General features: G+C 38.7%; 2 protein-coding genes across 2 annotated transcripts; both read left to right on the top strand.

The window, feature by feature from the left end:
* Positions 1–578: 578 nt before the first annotated feature.
* rabif (RAB interacting factor) lies at positions 579–4,060 on the top strand. The gene is made up of 3 exons (XM_030134872.1): positions 579–706; positions 1,138–1,289; positions 2,207–4,060. Exons 2-3 carry the CDS (start codon positions 1,146–1,148, stop codon positions 2,453–2,455), a joined length of 393 nt encoding a protein of 130 aa, XP_029990732.1. The 5' UTR covers positions 579–706; positions 1,138–1,145; the 3' UTR covers positions 2,456–4,060.
* Positions 4,061–6,799: 2,739 nt separating this feature from the next.
* Positions 6,800–24,636, top strand: kdm5ba (lysine demethylase 5Ba). The gene is given in 32 exon segments (XM_030134196.1): positions 6,800–6,952; positions 10,921–10,998; positions 11,415–11,537; positions 11,649–11,819; positions 12,658–12,783; positions 13,058–13,151; positions 13,261–13,337; positions 13,425–13,583; positions 13,725–13,844; positions 15,659–15,817; positions 16,136–16,317; positions 16,430–16,592; positions 16,881–17,000; positions 17,135–17,329; positions 17,717–17,735; positions 17,738–17,841; positions 17,843–17,898; positions 18,397–18,521; positions 18,665–18,815; positions 19,055–19,175; positions 19,257–19,612; positions 20,339–20,477; positions 20,574–20,753; positions 20,844–20,921; positions 20,923–21,000; positions 21,391–21,810; positions 21,937–22,027; positions 22,128–22,312; positions 22,407–22,436; positions 22,438–22,538; positions 22,540–22,666; positions 23,486–24,636. Coding segments are annotated over 32 exon segments (4,419 nt in total). The 3' UTR covers positions 23,624–24,636.
* Positions 24,637–25,349: the final 713 nt, after the last annotated feature.

Here is a 25,349-nt window from a genome sequence, read left to right as displayed (position 1 = left end):
TATAGTCCTTAAAAATAATATAACAGGAGAGTTTTGATATTTTGCAGAAATGTTGGACTGTGATGTAGGAAACTGGTGAACACTGGATTTTCTGGAATACCGGTCACATTATAAGTAGATTAAGAGTTATTGTGTTTGGACAATACCAATATACAAATCCTTCTCCTTACTAGAATTAGAGTTTCCAAAAGTGCAGGATGTGTTGACTTGTCAGATTATTGTCAAAGTGTTCAGATGACATAAGATAATTATATAATATTTATTCATAGCATTTGACCATAAAAAGCATTTGTCAGAGTAAATGTAAAAGTAAATATAAAATTTAAATACAGTGGTTGCAAAATTGTTCCTGCTTCTAAGTATTAGGAGTAAAATTACAAAAAGTGTTAAGAGTTTTTGTTCATGGAACAGACAATAATGTGCTTTTTGCTCCTATGTTTCACTTAAAATTCACAGCATACAATAATTGTAATAGTATGCAATTTAGAAATAAGACTACTGGTTTGTAGGAACAGCAGAAATAACCATCTGCATTTTTTATTCCCAAACATCGGAACCATTTTAAAAAGGAACAAAAGTTTAGGTTGTTTCTGCTCGAGAAGATTTAACAGGTGGTATACGTAGACACCAGCTGCTAGCTTCAGCTAACCTGTGTGCCTTCCGATTTTAATGCTGGATTTAAGACTGCTCCAGCTTTAATACTAAGGTAAGTCTTGCTTGAATCTACTTAGATCTCGTTTACCTTTTTTATTAACTGTGAATGTGCGTTATTTCGTCTATTTTAATCTTTTGAATAAAGTGTTAGCATCGTTAGCTGTCAATGAAAGGGGCGGGGTTTATAATTACTCTAACGAGTAATATGTAGCGTTATTCTGAAACAAGTGTTTACTGTCCTGTTGATTAAAATAAAATCCAGACTCGTTTTATATAAATATTGGCATAAAACGAATTTAGAGAACGACGCGAAATGTAAACATTATTGAGTTGACTTCCGCACTACGAAGGTTCCGAAGCCGTAATTCCGGCCCGTTCTGATCTTGCCTCTTGGTTCAGTCCGGGTTGTGCTGCTGAGCGATAACAGGTCCCAGAGCCTTTTGTGGGTTTATTTAGTTAAATCTGCTCTTTGTCCTTTGTCAGTGTTTAAAATGGACGACAGTCAACTATCTAAAGAGAGCACGGAGCGGTCGGAATTGGTATCCGAGGACGGAAAGAACATCAAATCTGTGTTGTGTCAACGCTGCGGGTCCAAGGTGCTGTGTCCTGGGATGGCTGTGTTTTCGGAGAAAGAGGTTGGTGTATGATATTATAAACGGTGTGGATTTTATTTATAGTCAAATAAGACTGGATATCTTGTATTTATATAAATGTATGTGTGAATGAGTGCTCATGTTGATATCCCCCTTGTTTAACGAAACACATAGGAAATCTTTCATGTCAGTGTTGCCATTCAAGCTTTTATGTAAGCCTCACTGGTGTCAAGATAGACTTAAAACAAGTTCAACAGCATTACAGCACTTAGTAATTTGTTTTCCAGGAACAATTCTTATTCTAAAGCATTACATTAAATGTGCCCAAGAAATCAACTCTTGTACCCTTGTTGTATACGTTATTATCTGTTACAACAAGCATACAACAATGTCCAGATACAATGCGCATAACGCACATAAAAAGCTTAAATAGTAAAATAAGCATGATGAAAACTAAGTCCTTGTAACCAAGGCAATGCACAGCGAGGTGAAATGGTTTGAAATCAAATTGTCCGATGTCACTGACAGTGTCAGTCTTGTGTATATTATGGTATGCATGTAATGCACAAAGACTGAACTAAAGTATAACAGGGCCATTAATGTTTCCAAAAGCCTCTGTTTTAAGTGCCAGAGTAGTGTAGACTGAAGTAGTAAAAGATGCAAGGGTGATTAGTTTGTAAACAAAATATACTGCTGTGAATGTACTGTAGCCTGGGTCTAATAGAGAGCTAAAGCAGCAGCATGGCTGCAGATGATATCATTATTCATTTCCTACAATACAAAGGGAACATTTATTTTTTCTGTGAAGAAAAAAGGTATATTTTTGCCACAATTTGAGGTGAGCTTTTAACATGCATTTAAATGAATTTTCAAGATAATATAGATTCTGATAAGTCCAAAAGCTTGCTTTTTTTACTTCTGCCAAAAGAATCAGCATATCCTGTGTTTTCTCCAATCAGGTGTTCCTACCATCCATGCGGAAAAAGAGTGGCCTCAGCAGCACAGAAGGCTCTGTGGATGGAGACACCCTGAATGCCCACTGGTTGGTGCCAGACATGTACGATTTTGAGAATGTGGGCTTCACTAATAACGTTGGGAGAATCAAGTATCTCATCTGTGCAGACTGTGAGATCGGACCCATCGGCTGGCACTGTTTGGATGACAAAAGAAGTTTCTATGTTGCTTTGGAAAGGGTGACTCATTCATAATGTAAATGCGTATGTAATAGTAGCAGAACTGTTTTTTAAATGTCTTGGCAGGCTATGCATCTTTACATGGATTTTCCCTGAAGCTGACCCCAACCCTACCCTTTTCTCTCTCACACACAAAAGATCCTGGTGTTATGTACAGAATTGTTTGTGATTAAAAATGGGCACTGCCGTTTTCCTTTGTGACATTGATAACAGTATCCTGTCCAAATAAAAAGTACTGAAAACCGATGCTGAATGCCACACCGCCACTGGTTACAACTAACATGATGTCGTAGTGTCGTTTAGCAAGTTTTGGGCAGTGATGAAATAAATAAGGACTTAATGATACTGTGTTCAAAGGCGTGTGTGAAGCTATTTTTAGGAATTCATAGTTTACTGCTAATACAATTGGATCATTAATAACTGTGTTCTGTTTTGTATAATTATAAACTAAACTTTGTGGTTTTGGACTGACAAATCAATCTAAAGCTTGGCTTTGAAACATATAATGAGCATTTTCAGTTTTTAACACTTTGTACATAAATCTTTTAGTTATTTGAAGATATAATCAAATGTGCTGTAAAGGAAATACTCATATTTTAAAACTCTAAAAAGCAATTCACTGTACACTGTGCTGAAGTCTGATGATCTACCTTTTAGGTAATTCAGACATGGTATTTGCACAATTGTTATTGCAGAAGCTGTAACCAGTTGTAAATGAACTCATAAGATGTAAAATATGCAATTTAAAACATTAACAGCAGCATCACACTGTATTATCAGGTAATTTGCATCCTCTATTAACATGTTTTTACTAAAACTGCTTATACAGACAAAAATGTGCTGAAACCAACTAAGTTTATGTATTGTGGATTTCTTTAAGTGATAAAATGTTGTTTATTTCCCCAATTTGCTCATTTGTTAAAGGTTACCACTAGAGGCTACAGTTTCATCTTTATGCCTTTGCACTGGAGGCAAGATCTGTGACTGGAAGAAGTGTTTTTGGGTTTTCAATCCCATTCTTATGTAGGAATATCTCAGGAACATCTTGAGGGTGTTTCTTAAAATTTGGGAAAAACATCCCTTTGCACTCAGACAGAGACCTGCTTAGGCTTTTGTGACTAAAGGTTACTGTGACCCCACATTTATGGGCATAAGCTAAGAATAATTGGTGTAATTATGACAAAATTTCACACAAATGGGTACTATGTTAAAGTGATGACATTGTTTTGTGAGAGGTTAAGGTCAAACCTTATACCAAATTAAACCAAATACATTTTTATGACCAGAATTCAACGACATAGTCCTTGGTCAAGTCTAATATACGAAGCAGCATATTTCTTAATTGAATAATATATTTCACTACAGTAATAACTCCCATTTCAATAAAATAAACATTCTTTCCAGGTTGTCATTATGTGAGTGATTGGCAGAGGTATACAAATACAAGGTAGTAGAACTTTATTACTTCAAATATTTGTGATACCAGTCAAAGTAAACCTGAGATGTCCAGTGTTTTTTGTTGTTTTTGTGTGTTGACAGAAATGAGATGAGATTAAAGATCTATTTTGATGACGGAACATGCATAAAAGAAAATAGAATAAACTGGAAAGTGTCCTTGGTGTCCTCATTCTTTGTTTATTAAGAGTTTCTGTTAACAGGAAGCTCATATGAAACAGGAACATTTGAATCTGTACTGCTGTAACTGACACAAGTGTCGGTGTAGGTGAAGGATAGTATGTTATATCATTTTCCAGAAGAAAAGGTACAGAATACCAACACTCAGAACATCATGAGATAATCTCAACAAATGTTAATTATAAAAATTATATTATTTAACAATTAATACTAACAATCTGACAGATGAAACACGTACATGAAGCAAAATCAGAGTTCATATTTTTGTGCAATTTGTGTAGCTGAAAATAATATCTTCAGAGAAGAATAAGCCAAGAAGCTTCCATTTATGGCAAAATAAAACCTTAAACAGGTATATTTAAATCGGTCTTGAAACCAGTACCGAGAGTTCGTGCAGGCAGTAGGCCATACAGTTTCAGCTGCAGCACAGAAGTGAAATCTATTCAGTTTATACTCAGCTGTGTTCAGAATTTTACTGATTGGAAAATGTGGAAAATACTAACAAAGTTGAGTAACATGACATTTCCATTAGGGAAAAAAGATAACATGGTTGACACACTTATTCGGCAATATGAGGCAAAGACAGCAGACAAAGCTAAGGCCACAGTCTGCTGATGTGAAGAGTATCACTATCTATGATAAATAATGTATTTTCTTTGATTATTTCATGGGAAGATGTTGTTTTATTACATCAAGAGGAAATATGGCACTGACCTTAAGTGTTGCAGCTGCTGTGAAAAGACCTTTTTGCACAGTTCAACACAACAGGTAGAAACTGCTATAATGAAGCAAACACTGGGTACAGACACTCTTGGTTTATCTTCACAGAGGGGGGAACTGTTGACCATCCCATTTGCTGCTTCGCCCAGCATAGAAGTACTGTAGCCTTTTTCTCATTCATATCAAGAAATTGTAAATTGGCCACAACCAAAGGTTTTGAACTAAATACAGGAAGCAGGTCAAGAAAGTTGAAATGTGTCCATATCAGTAAAAAAAAAAATTAAAAATACATGTGTACAAAGAGATGAACAATGTTTTTGATCAGAGTTCACAGTTACCCTTGTACTGTATGTAATTGTCATTATCTGCAGTCCTGTGTCATGTGCCACTTGTTTTTCTTTTAATGTGCAAACCAAATTTTAGCTCAAGGGTAGCGTGCAGACCAAACTAACCCAAGTAAAACATCCTACAACTGAGTGAATGTGAGTTGATGCCTATTTCTGTTCAAGTGTTAAACAGTTATTGTTTGTGTGCTTGAAGATGAAAATAACAACAAAATTATGAAAAAAATAAAAATAACAAAACCTATTAATATGTAATTTATTTTAAAAAATACAGTAGCAGTTTGTTTGATTTTCTAGAAAGTGGGTCATATAATGTATGCTGCAGATCACAAGTCAAATCTATTCCCTTTCAGCCAAAGGGATCTGTTCATAACTACGGTATGAGAACAAAGTCAAATAACACTGACACTTGATGCATCAGTAATATCATAGATTAAACAGACAGGAAACCACAGACTATAGACCACAAACTATTATCAGCTGCAGCTACTAACACAACCTTATGGACATTACAACAGTTTAATTACAATACTACTCACTCAGACTGCATGCAAAGCGTGTGTGTGTGTGTGTGTGTGTGTGTGTGTGTGTGTGTGTATGTATGTATATATATATATATATATATATATATATATATATATATATATATATATATATATATATATATATATATATATATATATATATAAAATTAAAACTGTAGAAATTTCAAAGGGTTAAGGTATGAGGAAATACATATTTGTTTTAAGTAGTTTTGACTCTGTTCTACCTATAAAGGCTCCACTTTGTGCGATGGCCCAAGAGCTAAAATATGTGGAATAACTGATTTTTAATGTTTCTCATTAAAATCCAAACAGCCAAACTGTAGTCACATGACCACGGTCTTTATCTAGCATCCAATCAACTAGCTCCTCTAGACCATTTAAAAACGAAGTGCCGGTCAGCGCGCAAAGATCTAGTGGGTGTGTTTGAGTATAAAACCCGACGAACCGTTTCCAACGCCTATTCTTTGTCACAGCCGGGCGGGTACGGAAAAGTCAGTACAGCTCATCTCCTCAATGGTAAACCAATTAGATCCGCTTCACCGCCGTGCCAGCAGGTGTACGAATCAAACAAATTCAACAGGGGGACAATCATCTGTGAGGAAAGCACGGAACCAATAAGCGATATAATCTGTAGCTAAAAGAGTACTGTGTTTCTAAAGTGTTAATATGTGTAAAGCAAACTTTTACATAAAGCTTGGTAAAGTTGGCTATAAGACGAGGAGAACCTGTAAGACAGTCAATCGGACATTTAACTCCTTGAAACAGATGTAGGTACACTACTTAAGCTCTAACGTTATAGTTTAACGTTAGTTTCACACCAGATATAGCTGTACGCACATAAAATAGTCAAAGGGTGCTTCTGCGTGATATCTGGCCGCAGACTCGCTGGATTTTAGAATTATGGCAGCCTAAATAATTAGTGCGGTGTCTACTTTTTGAGGCGGATGTAGACGGTGCCTGCATGTCAGCCCCTCTCGTCTCCAACTAGATAATTCGTCTTTGAGTTCAATGAGTGGAGAGTAGGCATGATCTGAAAGACACAAATTCATAGCTGGCATTTTCGGCGTGAGGAATACCAAAACGATTTCCACGGCAGTCATAACAAAGATGCAACTATGACTCAACCTCAGCTGAATGAGTTCATTCCTCCTCCGGAGTGCCCTGTTTTTGAGCCCAGCTGGGAGGAATTTGCCGACCCTTTTGCGTACATCAACAAAATACGACCCATTGCAGAGAAAACTGGCATCTGCAAAGTCCGACCTCCACCGGTGAGTGTTCCCTACATTTGTCGGTGTTTTGAGGTTTTTTGTGGCGTGCTGTCTTCTGCCGCTGTTGATAATTTAGCACTCAAAGTTGTGTGTTTTAGACAGGTTTCAACATGGCGGATTGCGGCTCCGAGTTGAATTGTCAGCTAGCCTGAGCTCTGAGTGTGTTGTGTTTGCAACAACGATAACCTCAGTGAAGCTTCAGTGCACTCTTAGACATAGCAGTGAGGAGCAAATATGACTTTTGATCAAGTTTTTTTTTTTTTAACACATACACAGCCTACCATATGTTCATATTTACAGTCGGCGAGGAAGATGATTTCTAAAAATAATTTAAACGCTTAAGTTTGACTGTTATGCAAATATAAGGGAAAATGTTTAGCTAGTACGTTAACGCTAACTCAGGACGCGGAAATCGTTAACTTTGCTGGATTTTAACTTGTCATATAACGCAACCAGGGATTTAAATCAGTAATTATGAAGTGTAATTTTTCTCTCCAAGCTTTGACGGATTTAGCTAGTGTGAGGTAACATAGCCAGCGTTAATCGGGCCTTTTTAAGCTGCAGTTGTCTCCCGTCTAACGTAAGTACGTGCTCGGTGACCAACTGTTTATGGAGAGACGGGTCGCTGATGGTGTAAAACACTGGGCTCACTGGACACTTATTTCCTCTCTTTATCACAGTTTTATCACCTCTGTGCGATAAACCGATCTGAAAGCGATTATTCCCAATCGTCGACCTGGTTAGTATGTTAAAATATACTCGAGGCACACACAATAACATTATAGGTGAAAATAAAAACAACTCTCCGACCATTGGCTGCTTTTGTAACATTTTCTTTTTCTAATTGGATGATTATTTTGTCATAATCCACACCTCCCCAACGTCACCCAAGTCAAAGACGGTATTAAATATTTAAGAACACAAATGAAACGAGCAAAACTTAAATAGTCTTTCTTGACCTTATTTTCGATCTGTTGTGATAGGAGAGGACAGATACCTTATTCAAGGGTGTGTCCGTGCATCCATGCAAATTGGATAAAGGCCACAGTCTGCTGATGTTAAGAGTATCGCTATCTATGATAAATAATCATTTTTTCTTTGATTATATCATGGTTGGATGTCGTTTTTTATGTCATGAGGAAACATGGCACCGACCCTTAGTATTGAAGCTGCTGTGAAAAGACCATTTTGCACATTTCAACAGGATAGGTAGAGGCTGTTACCAAAACTGGGTGGGTGTTTGTCTGTTTGCCCACATCTCAAAGCATGGCTGGAAATGGACATCTGATATAAACAAAGAAGCAAAGACTGGGTGCAGATAGTCTTGGTTTATCTTCACAAAGGGGGGATTGTTTACCATCCCATGTATGCCTTTGCCCAGCATACAAGCATTGTAGACAGTGTTTTAAGGTACATATACTCAGGAATATTTCTTCTCATTCTTATCTAGAAATGATATCAATATCAGCCACTATCACACTTTTTAAACACTGAATGTTTCAACTGCATACCATGTGCTTAGAAATGTCAGGTCAAGAAAGTTGAAATTTGTTTACAGTAGTTAAAAAAAAAAAAATGTGCACATGTATTTCATTGTTGTCATGTTTCAGATCAGTCTTCGAGTTTCCCTTGTACTGTGTGTAATTGCCATTATCTGCAGTCCTGTGTCATGTAACAGTCATTTTCAATTAACATGCACACCAAATTTTAGCTCAAGGGTGGTGTGCAGGCCAAACTAACCCAAGTAAAAAAAATATAGTCCTACAACAGTGTGAATCTGAGTTGATTCCTCTTTTTTTTTCTTTTTTTTTTTTTGAATGTAGGCCTGTGTTGGGCATCTCGTAGGCATGTGAGACATTTATGTAATACCACGGTTCTGCTCTGATATCTCCAAGATATTTCGTTGTCTTCTTTGTACCTTTTTTTTTTTCCTTCTGCAAATTATTTATGAAGTGAGAGTGCCATAGAGAGGAAGAAGTCATTGCATCACAGCTTTTTTTTTTTTTAATCTGATTTCTGAGTGAACAGTACATGGTCAGTATTTCCTCCAGGGTTTTACGTCGTAACTGAAGCAAATCGAACAAATGGAAATTATATCCATTGAACTCGTACAAACACTTCATTCATTTATTGGCCTTGGCACAAGGTTAGTCATGTTTGGACCTATGTAGCACTTCAAACTCATGTTTAAAAGATGGTTAGAAAGCCCAGCACAGTTTTAGTCTTTGTAGTGTTTGTTTTTCTTTTGTACCAGGATATTGGTGGGTGTAATCCAGCTTTGTATACAGTTAATGAGGTGGTGTTAATGCAGCCATTGTTGTCCGAACCCTGATCGGCATTTCCACCCTAGTAAGAGGGGCAAGACCACAGGCTGGACTGTACACATTTCTCTTCTTTAGGACAGTATTATGAGGATTTTGCTTTTGATTTCCTGTATGCTAATTTAGCCTGTTGATTAATGTGCTGTGCCATTTTATAGTTTGGCTGTGGGGTGTAAATTTGTGAAACTTTCTTTCCTGTGTTTGGTTTCAGTCAAATCTGGTAATACAAGATGGCACCTTCATATGCAAATTAACATGGACTTTAAATGAGTAAGAGTAGTTTTAATATATTTAAAGAGAATAAATAAATAAATAAACACATATGTAAATCTCAGATCATCTAAGACAGGTATTTGTGTTCTAAAACCAGATGTGTACAAAAAAATGTGTTGATGTTGTACTGTGTGTGAGAGGGCTCGGGCATGGATTTATTTTGGTTTAATTGTTTTTACGACTTCCAAAACACCATGAACTACATCTTTGTTCACTCAGAACTGTCCTGGGAATCCCAGAGTAAAAAAAAAAACAGTGTTTCAAGCTTGACAAGCCAGCAGCATTATCTGTAGCTTTCAAAGTAACGACATAACAGCCTGTGATGAGTAAACCATTGTGTGGGAGGAAGACCCTTATCAACTTCATGGTGGCTTGGATGCCACATTCTGACATGAACAAGGACACATTTCGTAAGTTTTATTTCTGTCTTTTTAAACTGTTATCAGAATGATTCGTCATCAGTATGGTATTTTCTAACACTTGGATGTCTTGGTGGTAGCAGGTTTTCAGGTGTTGCAGGGAGTTGTTTATCTGAGCAAGTTGGTGTTTTTAATACAGTGTAAATAAATATAAGACGTGTCCATGTCAGTCTGTCAGTAAGACAGTTTGTGTCTTGTGTTTCTTGCTCTCAGCCTCTTTGAATGTTTGCAAACACAATGGCTTCCTGTGGGCTGGGCTGTTGGTTTACTCGAAGAGCTGCAGTCTCGTGGGTGTTTAGACTGGGTGTGTAGTCAAGGTTACGTTTAAATTCTTACTCTTTGTCAGTGTCTACAGCAGGTTTTTTGTATGAAATTATAAGGCTTAGGCACAGCACTGAAACTGAAGAAACAGGAAAAACTTTAGAGAGATGAGATGCCACATTAGCCCAAGTTTGCATTGTCCTGCAAATGATCTTTTTATTTGCAGTTGGAATTATGTGTTAACTTAATCAATAGGTTGCTTAGTTTTGCATTTCTTTGAGGGATGTTTTTAAGTATTGTAGTAAAAAAAGTCAGAAATTATCCAAAAGTACATTGCTTTTAGTCAAACACCCAAGCCTTTCACAAATCACACACAAAGTAAAACATCAGTCTTTTTTTTTCACCTCAGTTTTTTCATTCTTTTGTTTGTCAACAGCTCAATTTACTTTCCCAAAATGCAGAGGCCAAAAGCATCATTCCCTGAATGTTGGATATTTTCTTAGCAAAGTCTTGTTCAAGATGGTTTCTTGTCAACTACCCCCCACTCATGTTTGCTGGGTTTGGTTTAGCTGTGCATGTCTCCCTTTTCTACTGGCTGACAGTTTTTGTTTATGAAAGTTGGTTTCTTTTCAGTGTGACCATGTAAGAATTATTTCTGTATGTGCTTAATAAAATGTCTTTTGTACTCTCTCAGGAATGGCAGCCACCATTTGCCTGTGATGTCGACAGACTGAAATTCACACCACGGATTCAAAGGCTTAATGAGTTAGAGGTATGTTAACTTATTAAAGATACATTAAATAATAATAATAATAATAATAATAATAATAATAATAAGCTTCAAATATTGTATTTGGTAAATGAAGACAATTCATCAAGAATCCTACAAAGTCAGATGTTACTAGTGCTTATTACACATGTAAGCCAAACCTGTATATTTGAAGAGTTTACTTTGGTCAATCACATGCAAACACACCAAGACCTGCCCTTTGGCTGTACTCCTGTTTGTAGTTTTGACTAATTGCTACACTGACTAAACTCACAATGTGTTCTTGAAAAACAAATATAATTGGAGGAAAATAGCTGAGAATATCATTTCAGTAGGGTTCTTGACAAATTGTACACAGGAAACTAAACAAAGGGCCTTGTAATTAGTTTTTTTGAAAGATGTTTCATTGTGTTTCTCAGGCTCAGACCAGAGTTAAACTAAACTTCCTGGATCAAATAGCAAAATTCTGGGAGCTTCAAGGATGTACCCTGAAAATCCCTCATGTGGAAAGAAAGATTCTGGACCTGTATCAGCTGAACAAGGTTTGACAACAGAGTGTTTTATTTACATGTGAATATATTTTACCCAATCAGCACTCTCCCAAACAACAGGATGTATAACTTCTCTTTTTTTTTCATGTTATTGTTTTAAAGCTGGTGAATGAAGAGGGGGGATTCGATGCTGTCTGTAGAGAGCGACGTTGGACTAAGATATCTGTCAAAATGGGCTTTGCTCCGGGAAAGGCTATAGGCTCCCATTTGCGGACGCACTATGAGAGGATTCTGTACCCGTATAACCTGTTTCAGACTGGAGCCAATCTTCCTGTACGTTCTACCTGTGTTGTTTTGTTTTTTTTTCTCAGTAGAACAGCAGGTGTTGCACGTGTTACTTGTAGTGAAAAGTAAAATAATAGTTTTATTGTTGATGTTTGGTTTTTTTTGCTTTTTTACCTCTTCATATGATAATAGAAAGTAGAGAGAGACAGGAAATGTAGAGAATGACAAAAGTGTAATGACATGCAGCAAATGGGATCAGGGAATTGAATCAGGGAATTGGCGCTCAGGGCATTTACGCCCATGTGGTAGTGGACACAACCACATGATTATCAGGTCACTGTCAATTGTGGTTTTACACAGACAAGTACTAAAAAGATACCATTATTTATCGCAGTGCATCAAAATATTAATATAGGGTTATATCAGCTTGTATAACATATCCAATATGTTTCATTATGCTGGCACCAAAATCACCATTTTTTATTAAAAAGTGCAGGATCTCCGGACAGATTCCCTGACAGTTTAAGAGACTCACTACTTTTAGGAATTATGGCACATGTTGAGAATCCAGGTTGTCAAATTCTGTGAAAGTGATGCCACAATACAGAGAATAAATACATAACTCTGACTCTTGGCTGTTCTAAGGGGCCTTTAGAGGTATTTTAGTGTTCCTCAGTCATAAATACATTGTCATGTATCAAACATGATCACCTTGCAGTGTCAGGTGTAGCAGAATTGCTCAACTGTGATCCCAGTGTCATCATGGGCTATTTATTACAATAGTATTGCATTATTCACTGCTCTGTTTTCCACTTTGTCATTTTTAATTTAATCATTGGGTTGTCACTGTAATCTCATCATCATATCTACCTGCTTGTCTTTGCAGAAGGCCACCTTGACTAATGACACTAAAGATAAAGAATACACCCCTCATGACCTGCCACAGCGTCAGTCTGTCCAGCCCCAGGAGACCTGCAGCATTGCTCGCCGAGCAAAACGAATGAGATCAGAAGTGAGTCGGATTTGCCTCTTTGCTGACATTGCCTTCTGAATCATGTGCAAGGCGTTCTGCTTTTTGAGGTGAAAATGGGGAATGTTTTGTCGCAAGATGTGTAAACTGACCCACTGACCTTAACTAGGACTGTTAAATAGCTGTATGTATTTCAGGGGTCGAGTCACATGTTTGTGCTACTAGTTTAAGGTGTTAAATTCTATACTGTACAGGTATTATTCTGTGCTCTTCCTCACAATCTGTTTTTTTTTTTTTTATAATGTTGTTACTTTAGAGAGGCTGTTTCAAAAGTGAACCTGGAGAAATTTGTGAAAATCGTCCTAATCTAAGGAGGCGGATGGGAACTTTTGTTACCAAATCAGAACCTGGTAAAAACAATGACACTACTGATCAGTTTATAAAGAGAAGAGGAATGCTTGGGTTATATGACTAGTATTACTGAAAGCTTTGTAAAAGCTTTTATTTGTGTTCTTTCAGTGAGAATGGCTGTAACTGTGGTGAAACAGGAGCCTGTTGAACATGAGGAAACGGTATTGAATAAAATACCAAGTAAAGTAAGTTTCAGACATGTTCAAATGATGCAAAAACATGGCACAATGGTGCATCACATTTCTTATAATTCTCTATCTCTGTCTCCTCAGGTGGACCAATACATGTGCTTGGTATGTGGCAGTGGAAGCGCTGAGGACCGCCTGCTGTTGTGCGACGGCTGTGATGATAGTTATCACATCTTCTGTCTGATCCCTCCCCTCCATGATGTTCCCAAAGGCGACTGGAGGTGCCCCAAGTGCTTGGCTCAGGTGAGCTCCTGCCTCTGCACTCCCAGAGAGCCCAACAGAGGGGCTCCAAATTAGGAACAACAGTAAAATTTCCTGTTTGATCATCACATGAAGATTTAAGTGTAAATATTTGTTTCAACTTAATTTCCATCTTTTTCATAGGAATGTGGCAAACCCCCTGTCGCTTTTGGCTTTGAGCAGGCCAGCAGGAGCTACACACTTCAAGCTTTTGGAGATATGGCTGATTCGTTCAAGTCTGATTATTTTAACATGCCAGTTCATGTGAGTTGACCTTCTTTGTTAATTAGATCAAGACTGGTTTCAATTCTTTTTAGATACTCTAAAGTTTTTGTTGGATTAGACTTTAAGACCATGAAGCATGGCAGGGTCTGCTTTACTTCAGGAAAGGATCAGTGACAAGCAGAAGGTCAGAGGTAGAGTTATAGTTTAGAGTAAAAGGGGTGAACACCATGGGAACAAACACTTCTCTTGGTACTAGATCCCAGACTGTAAACATACATATGTAGCATTTCCATGTTAAAAATATCTAAAAATGACATAATACGAGTACACGTCCCTTGACATAATGTGAATGACCATTATGAAGACGTTCATTTGTCTGTAAATGTGATTTCTGCTTCAGTAATGTCAGATAGATTTACATTGGCAATGGTTGTAGGGGGAAAAAAATGTAGTCCCATGCTATTACACAATATTATTCATTCCTAGAGGAACCACTGGCTGGAGAAATGATATTTTTTGCTTCTAAAATATATTAAAGTAGTAAAGTATAAAATGTGTTGGTTTTGTATAGTTGACAAAGAAGACAATCCAAACTCAGTAATTACTACTGTACCAAATGTATAAAATGAGTTTTAATTCAAACACCAAACCTCAGCTACATAAACATGCATAATATAGTTCAGCCAATGAAACTGTGCAGTTCACATATCAAACAAAGAAAAGTGCTTTTTTGGGAGGATTTGGCAAAGGAAAATGTTCTCTGGTGCTCATTTTAATGATTTACGTCTACATTGATAACACACCAGAAAGAGTTGTGTTTATCTTATCAGATGCTGCACTCCCTCCTCCACACTCTCACATCCTGTGGGTTCTTTTAATGCATGAGACGGTGAGAGGTCTGACTCGGGGGGGGGGTGTAGGAGTCCTCACACGCTTCGTGTTTAACCTTTTTAACATCCACTAGGTCACCAATGACCCATTTAAGTGCTTGGGTTACGGTTACATTTGAACAGCTGTAGCTCAGGTTGTTTTAACCACATGCTACATTTCACAAACCTTAACATATTTCCTTTCAAATGAAGTCTAATACATGTAATTTGGCCATAAATTCCATTTGTTAGGGGTTGTAGTTCCATGAAAAGGGTGGACTTAAGGTTAAAGCTGGCACATCCTATGCAGATTTGTTCTGTCTCAGACAATGAGAAAATGAGAAAAAAAACTAAACAATTCAGACAAAACTGACAGTAGTCAGAAATTTAAGATGACCATCTCACAGCATGACTGGTATGATCTAAAACCACTTCATATCAAATAAGAAAGCCCCAAGAAACAACACATTGATCAACACAATCAGTTTGTTTGTTTATTTTACTAAAACTCTAGCTTTCATTGCAAAAATATCATCCCAAGTCACGGGGTTTTCACAATCTCCTCCTTCCCCTTGACTCTGGATTTTTTTCCTCACTTAAATACCAGATTTGTAATGGCTGAGCATAGCTTCGTTGTTTGTAACTATTGTGGCACCGAGAGGCAACAAGGGCTGATAATGTTTTATTCTTGTATCTATACATGCGTCTTAGCCTGAGATTCAGTAGATTTTCCATTGCACAGTTTGTGTTTGCCCAAGATTTAGATCCCTATTGCCAAACTGTGGCTGCTGATGAACTTATCAGACTGTTGAAACTGTACAGTCTGCAGGGCCCTGAACACAACATGTATTTGTAGCGAATGACAGATGTGTAATGGTGGTTGATACGTAACATTATTTGTTCAGAAGAAAGCCTGTCAATTCTGGATCTTTGAACCTGTGAGGAAACATCGTCACATTGACAGTAGTGTTGGTGTGTTTTTAGATGGTTCCCACTGAGCTGGTGGAGAAGGAGTTCTGGCGTCTCGTCAGTACCATCGAAGAGGATGTCACTGTGGAATACGGAGCAGACATCGCCTCCAAGGAGTTTGGGAGTGGTTTCCCTGTGAGGAACGGCCATTTTGAAGTCTCTCCTGAGGATGAGGTACAGTCTGTTGTTATGAGAACAGTGATTTAGGCTTTTTAAAATATTTTTGCTTCTCACACTGTTGAAAAGTGTAACATGTTAAGAAAAAATGAAGTGTTTTCTTTTGTGCATGAAGTGAGTTTTTTTTTTGTTTGTTTCTTTTTGGTCTTGCAGTTTGGTTTGTGAATTTGATATGTTTACAAATGCAGTTTTAGTTTTTCAAGCATTATGAGGAAAACAGTAGGATGAAAAAACACTTGACATTAGATCAATGATCAGTTTTCATCCAGACAGATGTATTTGAGTTAAAGGTTGAGACCTGTCTGTGACCTGCAGCATTACCTGACCAGCGGCTGGAACCTGAACAACATGCCGGTGCTAGATGCATCGGTGCTGACTCATGTTACAGCCGACATCTGTGGGATGAAGTTACCTTGGCTGTACGTGGGCATGTGCTTCTCCTCCTTCTGCTGGCACATTGAGGATCATTGGAGCTATTCCATAAACTATCTTCACTGGTAAAGTTCACTCTCAGGGTGTTATTGAATATTTGTTGAATTGTTTGGTCTTGCTGTGGCAAATTAAAATAAGACTTCCAAAGCTGACTGAGACGTTTGGCCACATGTACAGGGGAGAGCCAAAGACGTGGTATGGAGCCCCTGGTTATGCTGCAGAGCACCTCGAGTCAGTCATGAAGAAACTGGCACCTGAACTGTTCGAGTCTCAGCCGGATCTCCTTCACCAGCTGGTCACCATCATGAATCCAAATACATTGATGAACAATGGTGTCCCGGTAAATGTCTCACTCTTTAATCAATCATATTTGATAGCGTGATTATAGAAGACTTTACAAATATCACACGTCTATACCAAGGTGGAATACTTAATACTATACATCTCTTGTATGAAAAAGGAGACAAACATTTCACATTTAATATTTGATTTATGATGAAATCACAACTGTGTGGATCAAAATCTGTCAGTCTGTGTCTTTACATAATAAGGGGGAAAAACAGGGGAACTGAAACCTGTACAGCCAGTAATTAACTGTCCCTCTTTTTCCTAACCTACTTTTCACTAGATCTATCGGACCAATCAGTGCGCCGGCGAGTTTGTCATCACTTTTCCCAGAGCTTACCACAGCGGCTTCAACCAGGGTTTCAACTTTGCTGAAGCTGTCAACTTCTGTACCATGGACTGGGTAAGAGAACAACTTAAATATGCACTGCCTATAAAATTTACTTCACTTATGTTTAATAGGAAATGCTAAATTGTTCTAGAAAATGATCAAATATTGAAACGGCATCAATTAAACAAATTTGCCTTTTTTTGCAGATGCCCATTGGTCGTAACTGCGTGGGCCACTATCGCCAGCTGAGCAGGTACTGCGTCTTCTCCCATGATGAGATGGTTTGTAACATGGCCTGTAAAGCAGATACGATGGATGTCGACCTGGCATCAGTGGTGAATAAAGAGATGACTGCCATGGTAGAAGAAGAGGAGGAACTGAGGGACAAAGTGAAAAAGATGGTGAGCAAGTTCTAACTCCAGGAGCCATATTTGTTCAGGGTGGCAGCTATTAAACTGCAGTGACAGCAGCATATAGTTTCAGAGCACAACTATATTAAGGGTTAATTACATGGATTTAAAAGTAAACAATATTGTTGTTGTTATTAAGCAGATAAAACATTTGAGGGCATGACAGCAGACAACATTTAGTTTTTGCATTGTCCACTCTTCAATGCTGAGCAAAACAGCAAGTATTAAAACTAATTTCCCGCTAGAATTTCTGACTGAATTAGGAGCTGGTATTTTTTCATGTCTTCTGATGTTTGCCTTTAATTATAGATTAAGATTAGAAGCCCTCTGTCTGCACACCTGCCACATTCAGCTGCTCACTGTGCATTTCATTCCCAGGGTGTGGTACAGTCTCAACAAGTGATTATGAGGTACTCCCAGACGAGGAGCGCCAGTGCTCCAAGTGTCGGACCACCTGCTACCTGTCTAGCATCACCTGTCCCTGCAGTCCCGGCAAGATGGTTTTGTCTTTACCACACCCACAATCTGTGCTCCTGTCCACCCAGCAACCTTACACTCCAGTAAGTCTACAGTAACCACAAAAAGTGAATTAATGGAGTGTTTTTTGTTTTGCTTAAAATTCCATGTGCATCTGTTAAGGGAATCCCTTTTTTGATCACAATACAGCATCTCCAAGAGTAGTGGTGAGGGGTGTCAGTGAATATTTTGGTGCGTCAGTTTGTTAGAAAAAGCTCCTCATAATGATGGTGGAAATGAGAAAGCAAATTCAGATATCTGGATTTCTGGAAATTTTGTTTTCTTTCGTATAAGAGTTGAAAAAAAAAAATTTTTTTTTAGTTTCACTGTGTGAATATAGTTGCTTTGTTGTTGTGAACTTCCTCATAGTGATATTAATGATACATTTTTAGGTACAATTAAGAAAACATGGATAAAGCCATATAGCCTTTTCCATTTCCTATTCCTGGTTAAATTTAGGTTGAATAGTTTTATGTGCAGCCTTTTGAAAGGGAGTAATTACTTTTTGCTGAAATGTGACAATATTGTTATGTCTTCTTCAGTTACAAGTTTACACTGGATGAGTTGTATCCCATGATGGCATCAGTGAAGCAACGTGCAGAGTCATATAAAGAGTGGGTCAGAAATGTGCAGGACATCCTGGAGAACAAAGAAAGCAAGAAAAGAGGTGAAACTCCTGTATAAAAACATCTGTGTTGTATAAATCTTTTCCTTCTGCTTGTCAGTTTAAAGTGTGAAACGAATTTCCATTAAAAGACGAAAGCTATAATTTTGGCATAAATGTATGAAGCTGTACCATGTCCTTATCAGGTCTGGAGGAGCTCCACAGTCTAGTGGAACAAGCAGAACTACATTCATTTCCACCACCCAACCTGGTGGATCAGCTTCGTGCAGTCGCCTTTGAGGCAGACAAAGTAGCTGTAATGGCACAGCAGCTTCTGAATGGGAAGAGGCAGACAAGGTCAGATACATGAACCTGATGCGTTACATAATGACCATAAGAACAAACTCATAATAAATATCAGATCTGCTAATCCTGATGCATAATGGTGCAATTTCTTTAATATTAATAACTCCATCATGGCACTTTTATGTAATGAATCAAGTTAATGTCTAACTGGTCAATTTTCTGCTCATGTTGTGATTTAACTTGGTAGACACTGAATAAACCTGTTAATCAGTTTTCCATTTGTGTTGAAGGTATCGTTCTGGAGGAGGAAAGTCTCAAAGCCAGAACGAGCTGACTGTGGAGGAGCTCAGATCTTTTGTGCGGCAGTTGGACACCCTACCCTGCAACATCAGACAGGCTCCCTTACTGAAGGTTAGTATCATACACCTGGATTTTTAAGAATGAATGAGTTTAGAATGCCAGTCCATAACAGCTCTATAATATGACTTTCAGGACCTCTTGAGCCGGGTAGACGACTTCCAGCGGCGCAGTGAGAAGCTCCTCTCTGATGACTCCCCCAGCCCACAGGAGCTGCAGGACCTGCTGGATGTGAGTCTAGGCCTGGATGTGGAGCTGCCGCAGCTGCCCCTGCTAAGGGAGAGACTGGAGCAGGCTCGCTGGCTGGAGGCCGTGCAGCAGGCGAGCAGTCGGCCGGATGACCTCTGTCTGGACACCATGAGGAGGCTGATAGACCAGGGAGTGGGCTTGGCCCCTCACAGCTCCGTGGAAAGAGCCATGGCTCGTCTGCAGGAGCTGCTGACGGTGTCAGAGCAGTGGGAGGAGCGGGTGCTCAGCCTCATGGAGGCGAGGTGAGGATGCAGAACCACCCTGCAGCTTTTTTTTATTTGTGGTCGGCATTAACTGTGGTTTGAAGGCAGAGGAGCCAGAACAAGGAACTTGGCATAAAAGTGAGAAATATTCTTCAGTTTTTCAGGTACTGCTAATTTCTGAATGTGTTTTCACATGAATAAAGACAAATAAAAAAATAATCTGTTCAACAATTTAGTGTAAGGTCTCAGTTTTATGATAAATATGAAACCTATGAGATGCTTGGATATTTATTGCTTGTATAATCACACTAGTCCACCTCCAGAGGACAGCTGCGACAGGAAAATCTCATCCAGTAATGAGAGATCTAAATTCAGGATAATCCCTTTCTGGAACCACTGAAAAATGGACATGGGAGCACTTTAACCTAGAATACATTATAGACTAAATTTCTTTAATCTATAAAGCTTTTTGATGGTTTTACATTACTAATTTGAAACCCCTCTTTTTCACATCCACGGTGGTAGAAAGCTTGAAACTGGCTTAAATTCCAGGCATTGCAGAGTAAAATATGCCATGTTAGCAGAGCTGACTCATGGTGGATAAAGAGGATCATGTTGTGACACTTGTGACTCTAAAGGCCACTGACTGCACACAACAGACTCAGTACTTCAGACTATTTTTTCCTGTTTATTATTGGAAAAATTGATTATTGCAGTTGTATGAAGCTCAAATAGATAATTAATAATGCTACTTTGATTCCATAGGCCCTATCACAGCATAGAAACACTCGATGCTGCCCTCCAGGAAGTGGACAACATCCCGGCTTATTTGCCCAACTGTTTGGAGCTCAAGGACATTGTTGCCAAGGCCAAGAAATGGCTCCAGGAAGCTGAAGCACTCCAGGTAAAATTCACTCGAATGTCAACAATCCCAAATGCTCTGAGCACTTAACCTAATGGTCAAGTGTGGATTGTAAACTTCGTATGCTTCTGCTTTAAGCTTGGAGGACGTATTCCTGTGCTGGACAGCCTCTCTGAGCTGGTACTCAGAGCAGAGAGCATCCCAGTGTGGCTCGACCCACTGAGTCGACTGGAAGCGCTCATCAGTGACGTCCAGATGTGGAAGGAGAGTGCAGCAAAGACATTCCTACTGAAGAACTCGACCATCTCCCTTTTGGAGGTAAATGGACACATTATGCAGTGTGTTGACGTCAAAGCCGGTTCCTAATCAAGTCTGTAAATTATTGTGGGTTTGTTTTTTTGTTTTCAGGTGCTTTGTCCAGGTGTGACGTCGGTACGGACCTCAAAAGTCAAACCTAAAAAAGGAAAAGAAGTTACACAAATCAATAAAAAAAGCTTCGACAAAACTGGAGTCTCTGTGTGATGTGGAGAGAGCTCTGTCTGAGAGCAAGGACTCAGCCTCAGCTGTGAGTGTTTTTTTCTTTGGCAGTTTTTTTGCAAACTACATAACTATAAAACCTGTCAGTGTGTTGAACAGCCTTTTGAGATTTTCAGTTATTTCTTGTGTATGGTAGGTGGTTGGATGTATCCATTTCAAGTACAGATAGCCAAAACTGATTATCATAATACAGTTTTAATCAAATCCTATTTTTAGATTGTATTGGTGACACCTTAAATTACTGCATGTACCTCTGATAAAGAAATTACAACATTGGTGGATGTCACAATGTGCATTAGTGTGTTGAGCCAGGTTTGTTGTGAGTTGGTGATGAGCCACAGTCAGGTGTTGTATCACAGGCTGAGAGTGACTTTAGTTCCCCATTTTATTTATTACATCTTATTTTCTCCACTAACAGATGACTACTCTGGCTGAGGTTCGTCAGAGGGAGATGGAGATGCTGTTGGCTCTTCGCGCTTCAAATGAGTCCAAGCTTCTTCCTGCTGAAAACTGTTGTGCACTTAGTGTTTGTGTTTGCCAAAAGGCCCCTTCGGGTGCCATGGTGCAGTGTGAGCTCTGTCGAGAGGTTTTCCACTGTGGCTGTGTTGCAACAACTGTGGAGCTTGAATATGGCCAAGCCTGGCTCTGCCCTCTTTGCCAGTGCTCAAGGAAACCCCCACTGGACAAAGTCCTGCCTCTGTTGGCTTCACTGCAAAGGATTCGGGTGAGGCTGCCAGAAGGGGACGCACTACGCTTTCTCATTGAGAGGACAGTCCGTTGGCAGCATAGAGTTCAGCAGGCCTGCACAGAGGGAGTCCTGGAGAAAGTGTCAAAGATGGTCAGTGGGAACATTATGTTCGCAAATAATAGTGGGCCTCCTTACTTTAATGACATTACCCAAATGGTTTGAGACACCCAAGAATTTCAAGCTTCCACAGTAATGGATTGTTCTTCATTGTTTCAGGGGCGAGTAGGACACAGAATCTCATCACATCTCACTCGGGAAATAAATGGGTCATCTTTTTACACAGAGCATGTGTCTGTTCCACTCCAGGGTGAGTCTCAAAGATATAAGCACTTTGCATTGGAGCATACATTCATTCTGTCCTTTTCAATAACCTCTGAACTTCACGTTGTTTATCTCATTTGTCACAGCACTGAGCTCTGAGCTGGACGAGCTGTTGGTGGAAGGATTCCTGCTGCAGGTTACTCTGCCCGAGACTGAACAGCTGTACAGATACCTCTTATACAAACTGGCCCATCTACCCTCACACAGTGCCCCCACAGACGAGGACCAACATCCACAGCAGACTCAGAGAGGAAGCCCTCACCATGTCAAGGTGGCGATTATAATGATGACAGCAGTTGCATGTAACATTTGTTTAATACTGTGAGTGATGTGTAATAAATACTTATATTTAATTTTCACTTCAGAACGGAGGTTCCAGTCTCACAAGGAAACAATGAACGGTCAAGCAAAAGGACCAAACGGCGCAAGGACAGCTCGGATTCTCAGCACAGTGAGAAGGCCAGAAGTGCCGCAAAAAGAAGTCAAAGAAAAACAAAGAAGGAGTGAAGAAACGAAAAAGACCAGCTCTCCCACACACACAGTGTGTGATCCTGCACCTTCAGACTCAGAGGAGGACTATTCACTGTGTGCTGCACCGTGGTGCAGGGAGCCGGAGGGGGATGAGGTGGGTTTTATTCTTAGCACCATTATACAAGCCTACAACATTTACATTACTTAACTTACAGTTTAAGGAGCTTTTTCTAATATTTCCACTTTCACACACAAAACATAAAAAAATACAATTCAAACCAAAAAAAAAAATGAACTGCGTTAAGTCAAAGATTTCAAAGTATTGCTATGCAGAGTTATCTCCAACAGTTTTCATACTAAAACAATAAACCCAATGCTAGCCTAATTTTTGTAAAACTAAAATGAATAGTTTCACTGTAGTTTTCGGTCTGTTTATCATGACAAGAAGATTTATTTAGACAAATAATACTTGGTGCTGGATTGGATCAGGAGGAAAAAAACACTTCTCTGGTGTGATAACATGTTTTGCTAAGAGGCTGTAATCTGTACATCAGCTGTTACTACACTGATATATGTGCTGATGATGCAAACCACGATCATAATCTCACTTTAACATGACATGCTTTTATGTCACTACAAACTAAATTAAGGAGGCTACATCACTCCTCAGGCTAACAGACTCTCTTGACACAAACATAATTGAACAATGCAGAACACAGGAGTGGACATTGCCTGTGACTTAGGTGAGTAATGGGGCTTCAATTCTCTGGCACAAACATCTCCAAGTCATCACATGTTAACCAGCTGTGGCAGTTTTACATCTCAACCTTTTGGTAAAATGCTGCCCCCCTCTGTTGATAATAGTAGGAGTAACATGAATTTCACAATTACAAATACAACCTTTAACTAGATTACAACCATTGATGCTTAGATGTGGATTTAAAGCTTTCTTTCTTTCTTTTCTAATTTTCAGGTAAACTGGGTCCAGTGTGATGGCAGCTGCAATCAGTGGTTCCACCAGATCTGTGTAGGACTGTCTGCTGAGCGGGCAGAGAAGGAGGACTATATTTGCATAAGCTGCACACAGCCAGACTATGACCGAGGAGAATGAAGACCAAATAGAGACTGAAGGATCAGCAGTTCAGATTGAAGCCACAGCACTAAAGTGCACACTTGAACTCTGTGCCCCGTGGTGTTCCCTTTACCTTCTGGCTTACCCTTGGTGAACATGGTGCTATTTACTTTTTTCCACAATTACAACAGACTTCTGTCACTGTTTTCGTCATGTGGCTGTTGTTTTTTTCAGCCAATCAACTAACCCTTTCTGAAACTTTCCAAGACTTGATGCAGATGTACAAAATGGCAAAATATTTCAAGAACCAACAGCGCAGGGATTTTCAACCAAAAAAGTCAATTTGACATCACCTTTTAGAACTGTTTTCTTTTTTTACATGCATCTGAACAATGTGAAAACTTCCTTTCTCTTGTAGAGTAAATATTATTTATCTAAGCAATAACTGAACTAATTAATTGAAGTTCAGTTTCAGCTAAGCTATATTTGTGCTTAGAAATTATTTGATAGAATGCCTTCATGAAGCAAAAGCCTACCCTAAAAACTCATTCACTTTATCAGTCCTGTGATATTAAACAGTTCAGTTACAATTTGTGAACGGGAATTACTCAAATCTCACGCATCACTGCTCTCTGGCTGAAACCAGAGAGCAGTGATGCGTGTCTGAAGTTGTTGACCCAAATGTGCAAAGGTTTGCACATGAATTTCTGCCCATGTCCCTTAACAAATCACTGACGTTGAGCTGAAGTCAGGCTCCCTTGTGCGCTGTCTGCAGAAACAAATGAGTTCTGCATCCACGTTCTTGCGTTGGATGAGACCTGATTATATTCACAATGAGAATGAACTGTCCGACATCAAAGGAATGTACATTTTGTTTTAGGGTGGATTTTCCCTTTATGCTTAAGAATGGAAATATTGTGTTGGACTTAGATTTAACACAGAGTGTGTGATTTATTTGCCACGGGTATATGACCTTTTTCTGCTCCTTTGGGTAAATAATATAATTCATATGTTGCAGTTTGCATTATAAAATAAAAATGTTTGTTCCTGTATGTCTGGAGTCAGTCTTGTTACTTATAAATGCAAAACAAACAATTAATAGTGAAGTAATTTATATCCTACAGGAGGTTTGTTGGATTCATAAAGAATTACCTTGTAATTACTTTGTGTTGCAGATTGAGATGTAGAATAACTTCAAAGATGACATAAAAAGGCACAAATATGGAGATTCAACTCCATGAGTAAAAACGGAACATGTCTATTAAGGCAAATTTTTTATTTATTGATCTCTACCTGTTACTTCATTGTATAATTTTCTGTGACTCCAACACAGAAAACTGAAGGGGAAAAAAAACAATGTGAACTAAAATGTATTAGTCATTGTGGGTGTTTTGACTGCTACAAGTATCAAGAGCATAATTACTTGGAACACATTTCTCTATGAACTCTGGAGAAGAGTCCTGCATCAAGTATGTACTCACTACACACACACTGAAAAATTCAGAATATTAAGACTTATTTCAATTCAGGATGTGATGGTAAGATGTAAACTTATGCCATTTAATTTAAAGGTGGGGTGTTAGATGTTTTCCTGAAGTATTTTTTACTATATTGCTTAAAATCCCCTTCTTCACACCCCGATTACAGCCAATTAATTAAATGCTCTAGCATAAAAATAAAAATTTTTTTAGTCACCTGTGGGAGGGACAGGACTGAAAAAACACCATCCAACCATTTTAAGTGCCCAATTGAAATGATTGAACGG

This window comes from Sphaeramia orbicularis, chromosome 5 (assembly GCF_902148855.1).
Source record: "Sphaeramia orbicularis chromosome 5, fSphaOr1.1, whole genome shotgun sequence".
NCBI classification, from domain to species: domain Eukaryota; kingdom Metazoa; phylum Chordata; class Actinopteri; order Kurtiformes; family Apogonidae; genus Sphaeramia; species Sphaeramia orbicularis.
The sequence above is the reverse complement of the archived record's forward strand: the minus strand, read 5'-3'. Positions and strand labels throughout refer to the sequence as shown.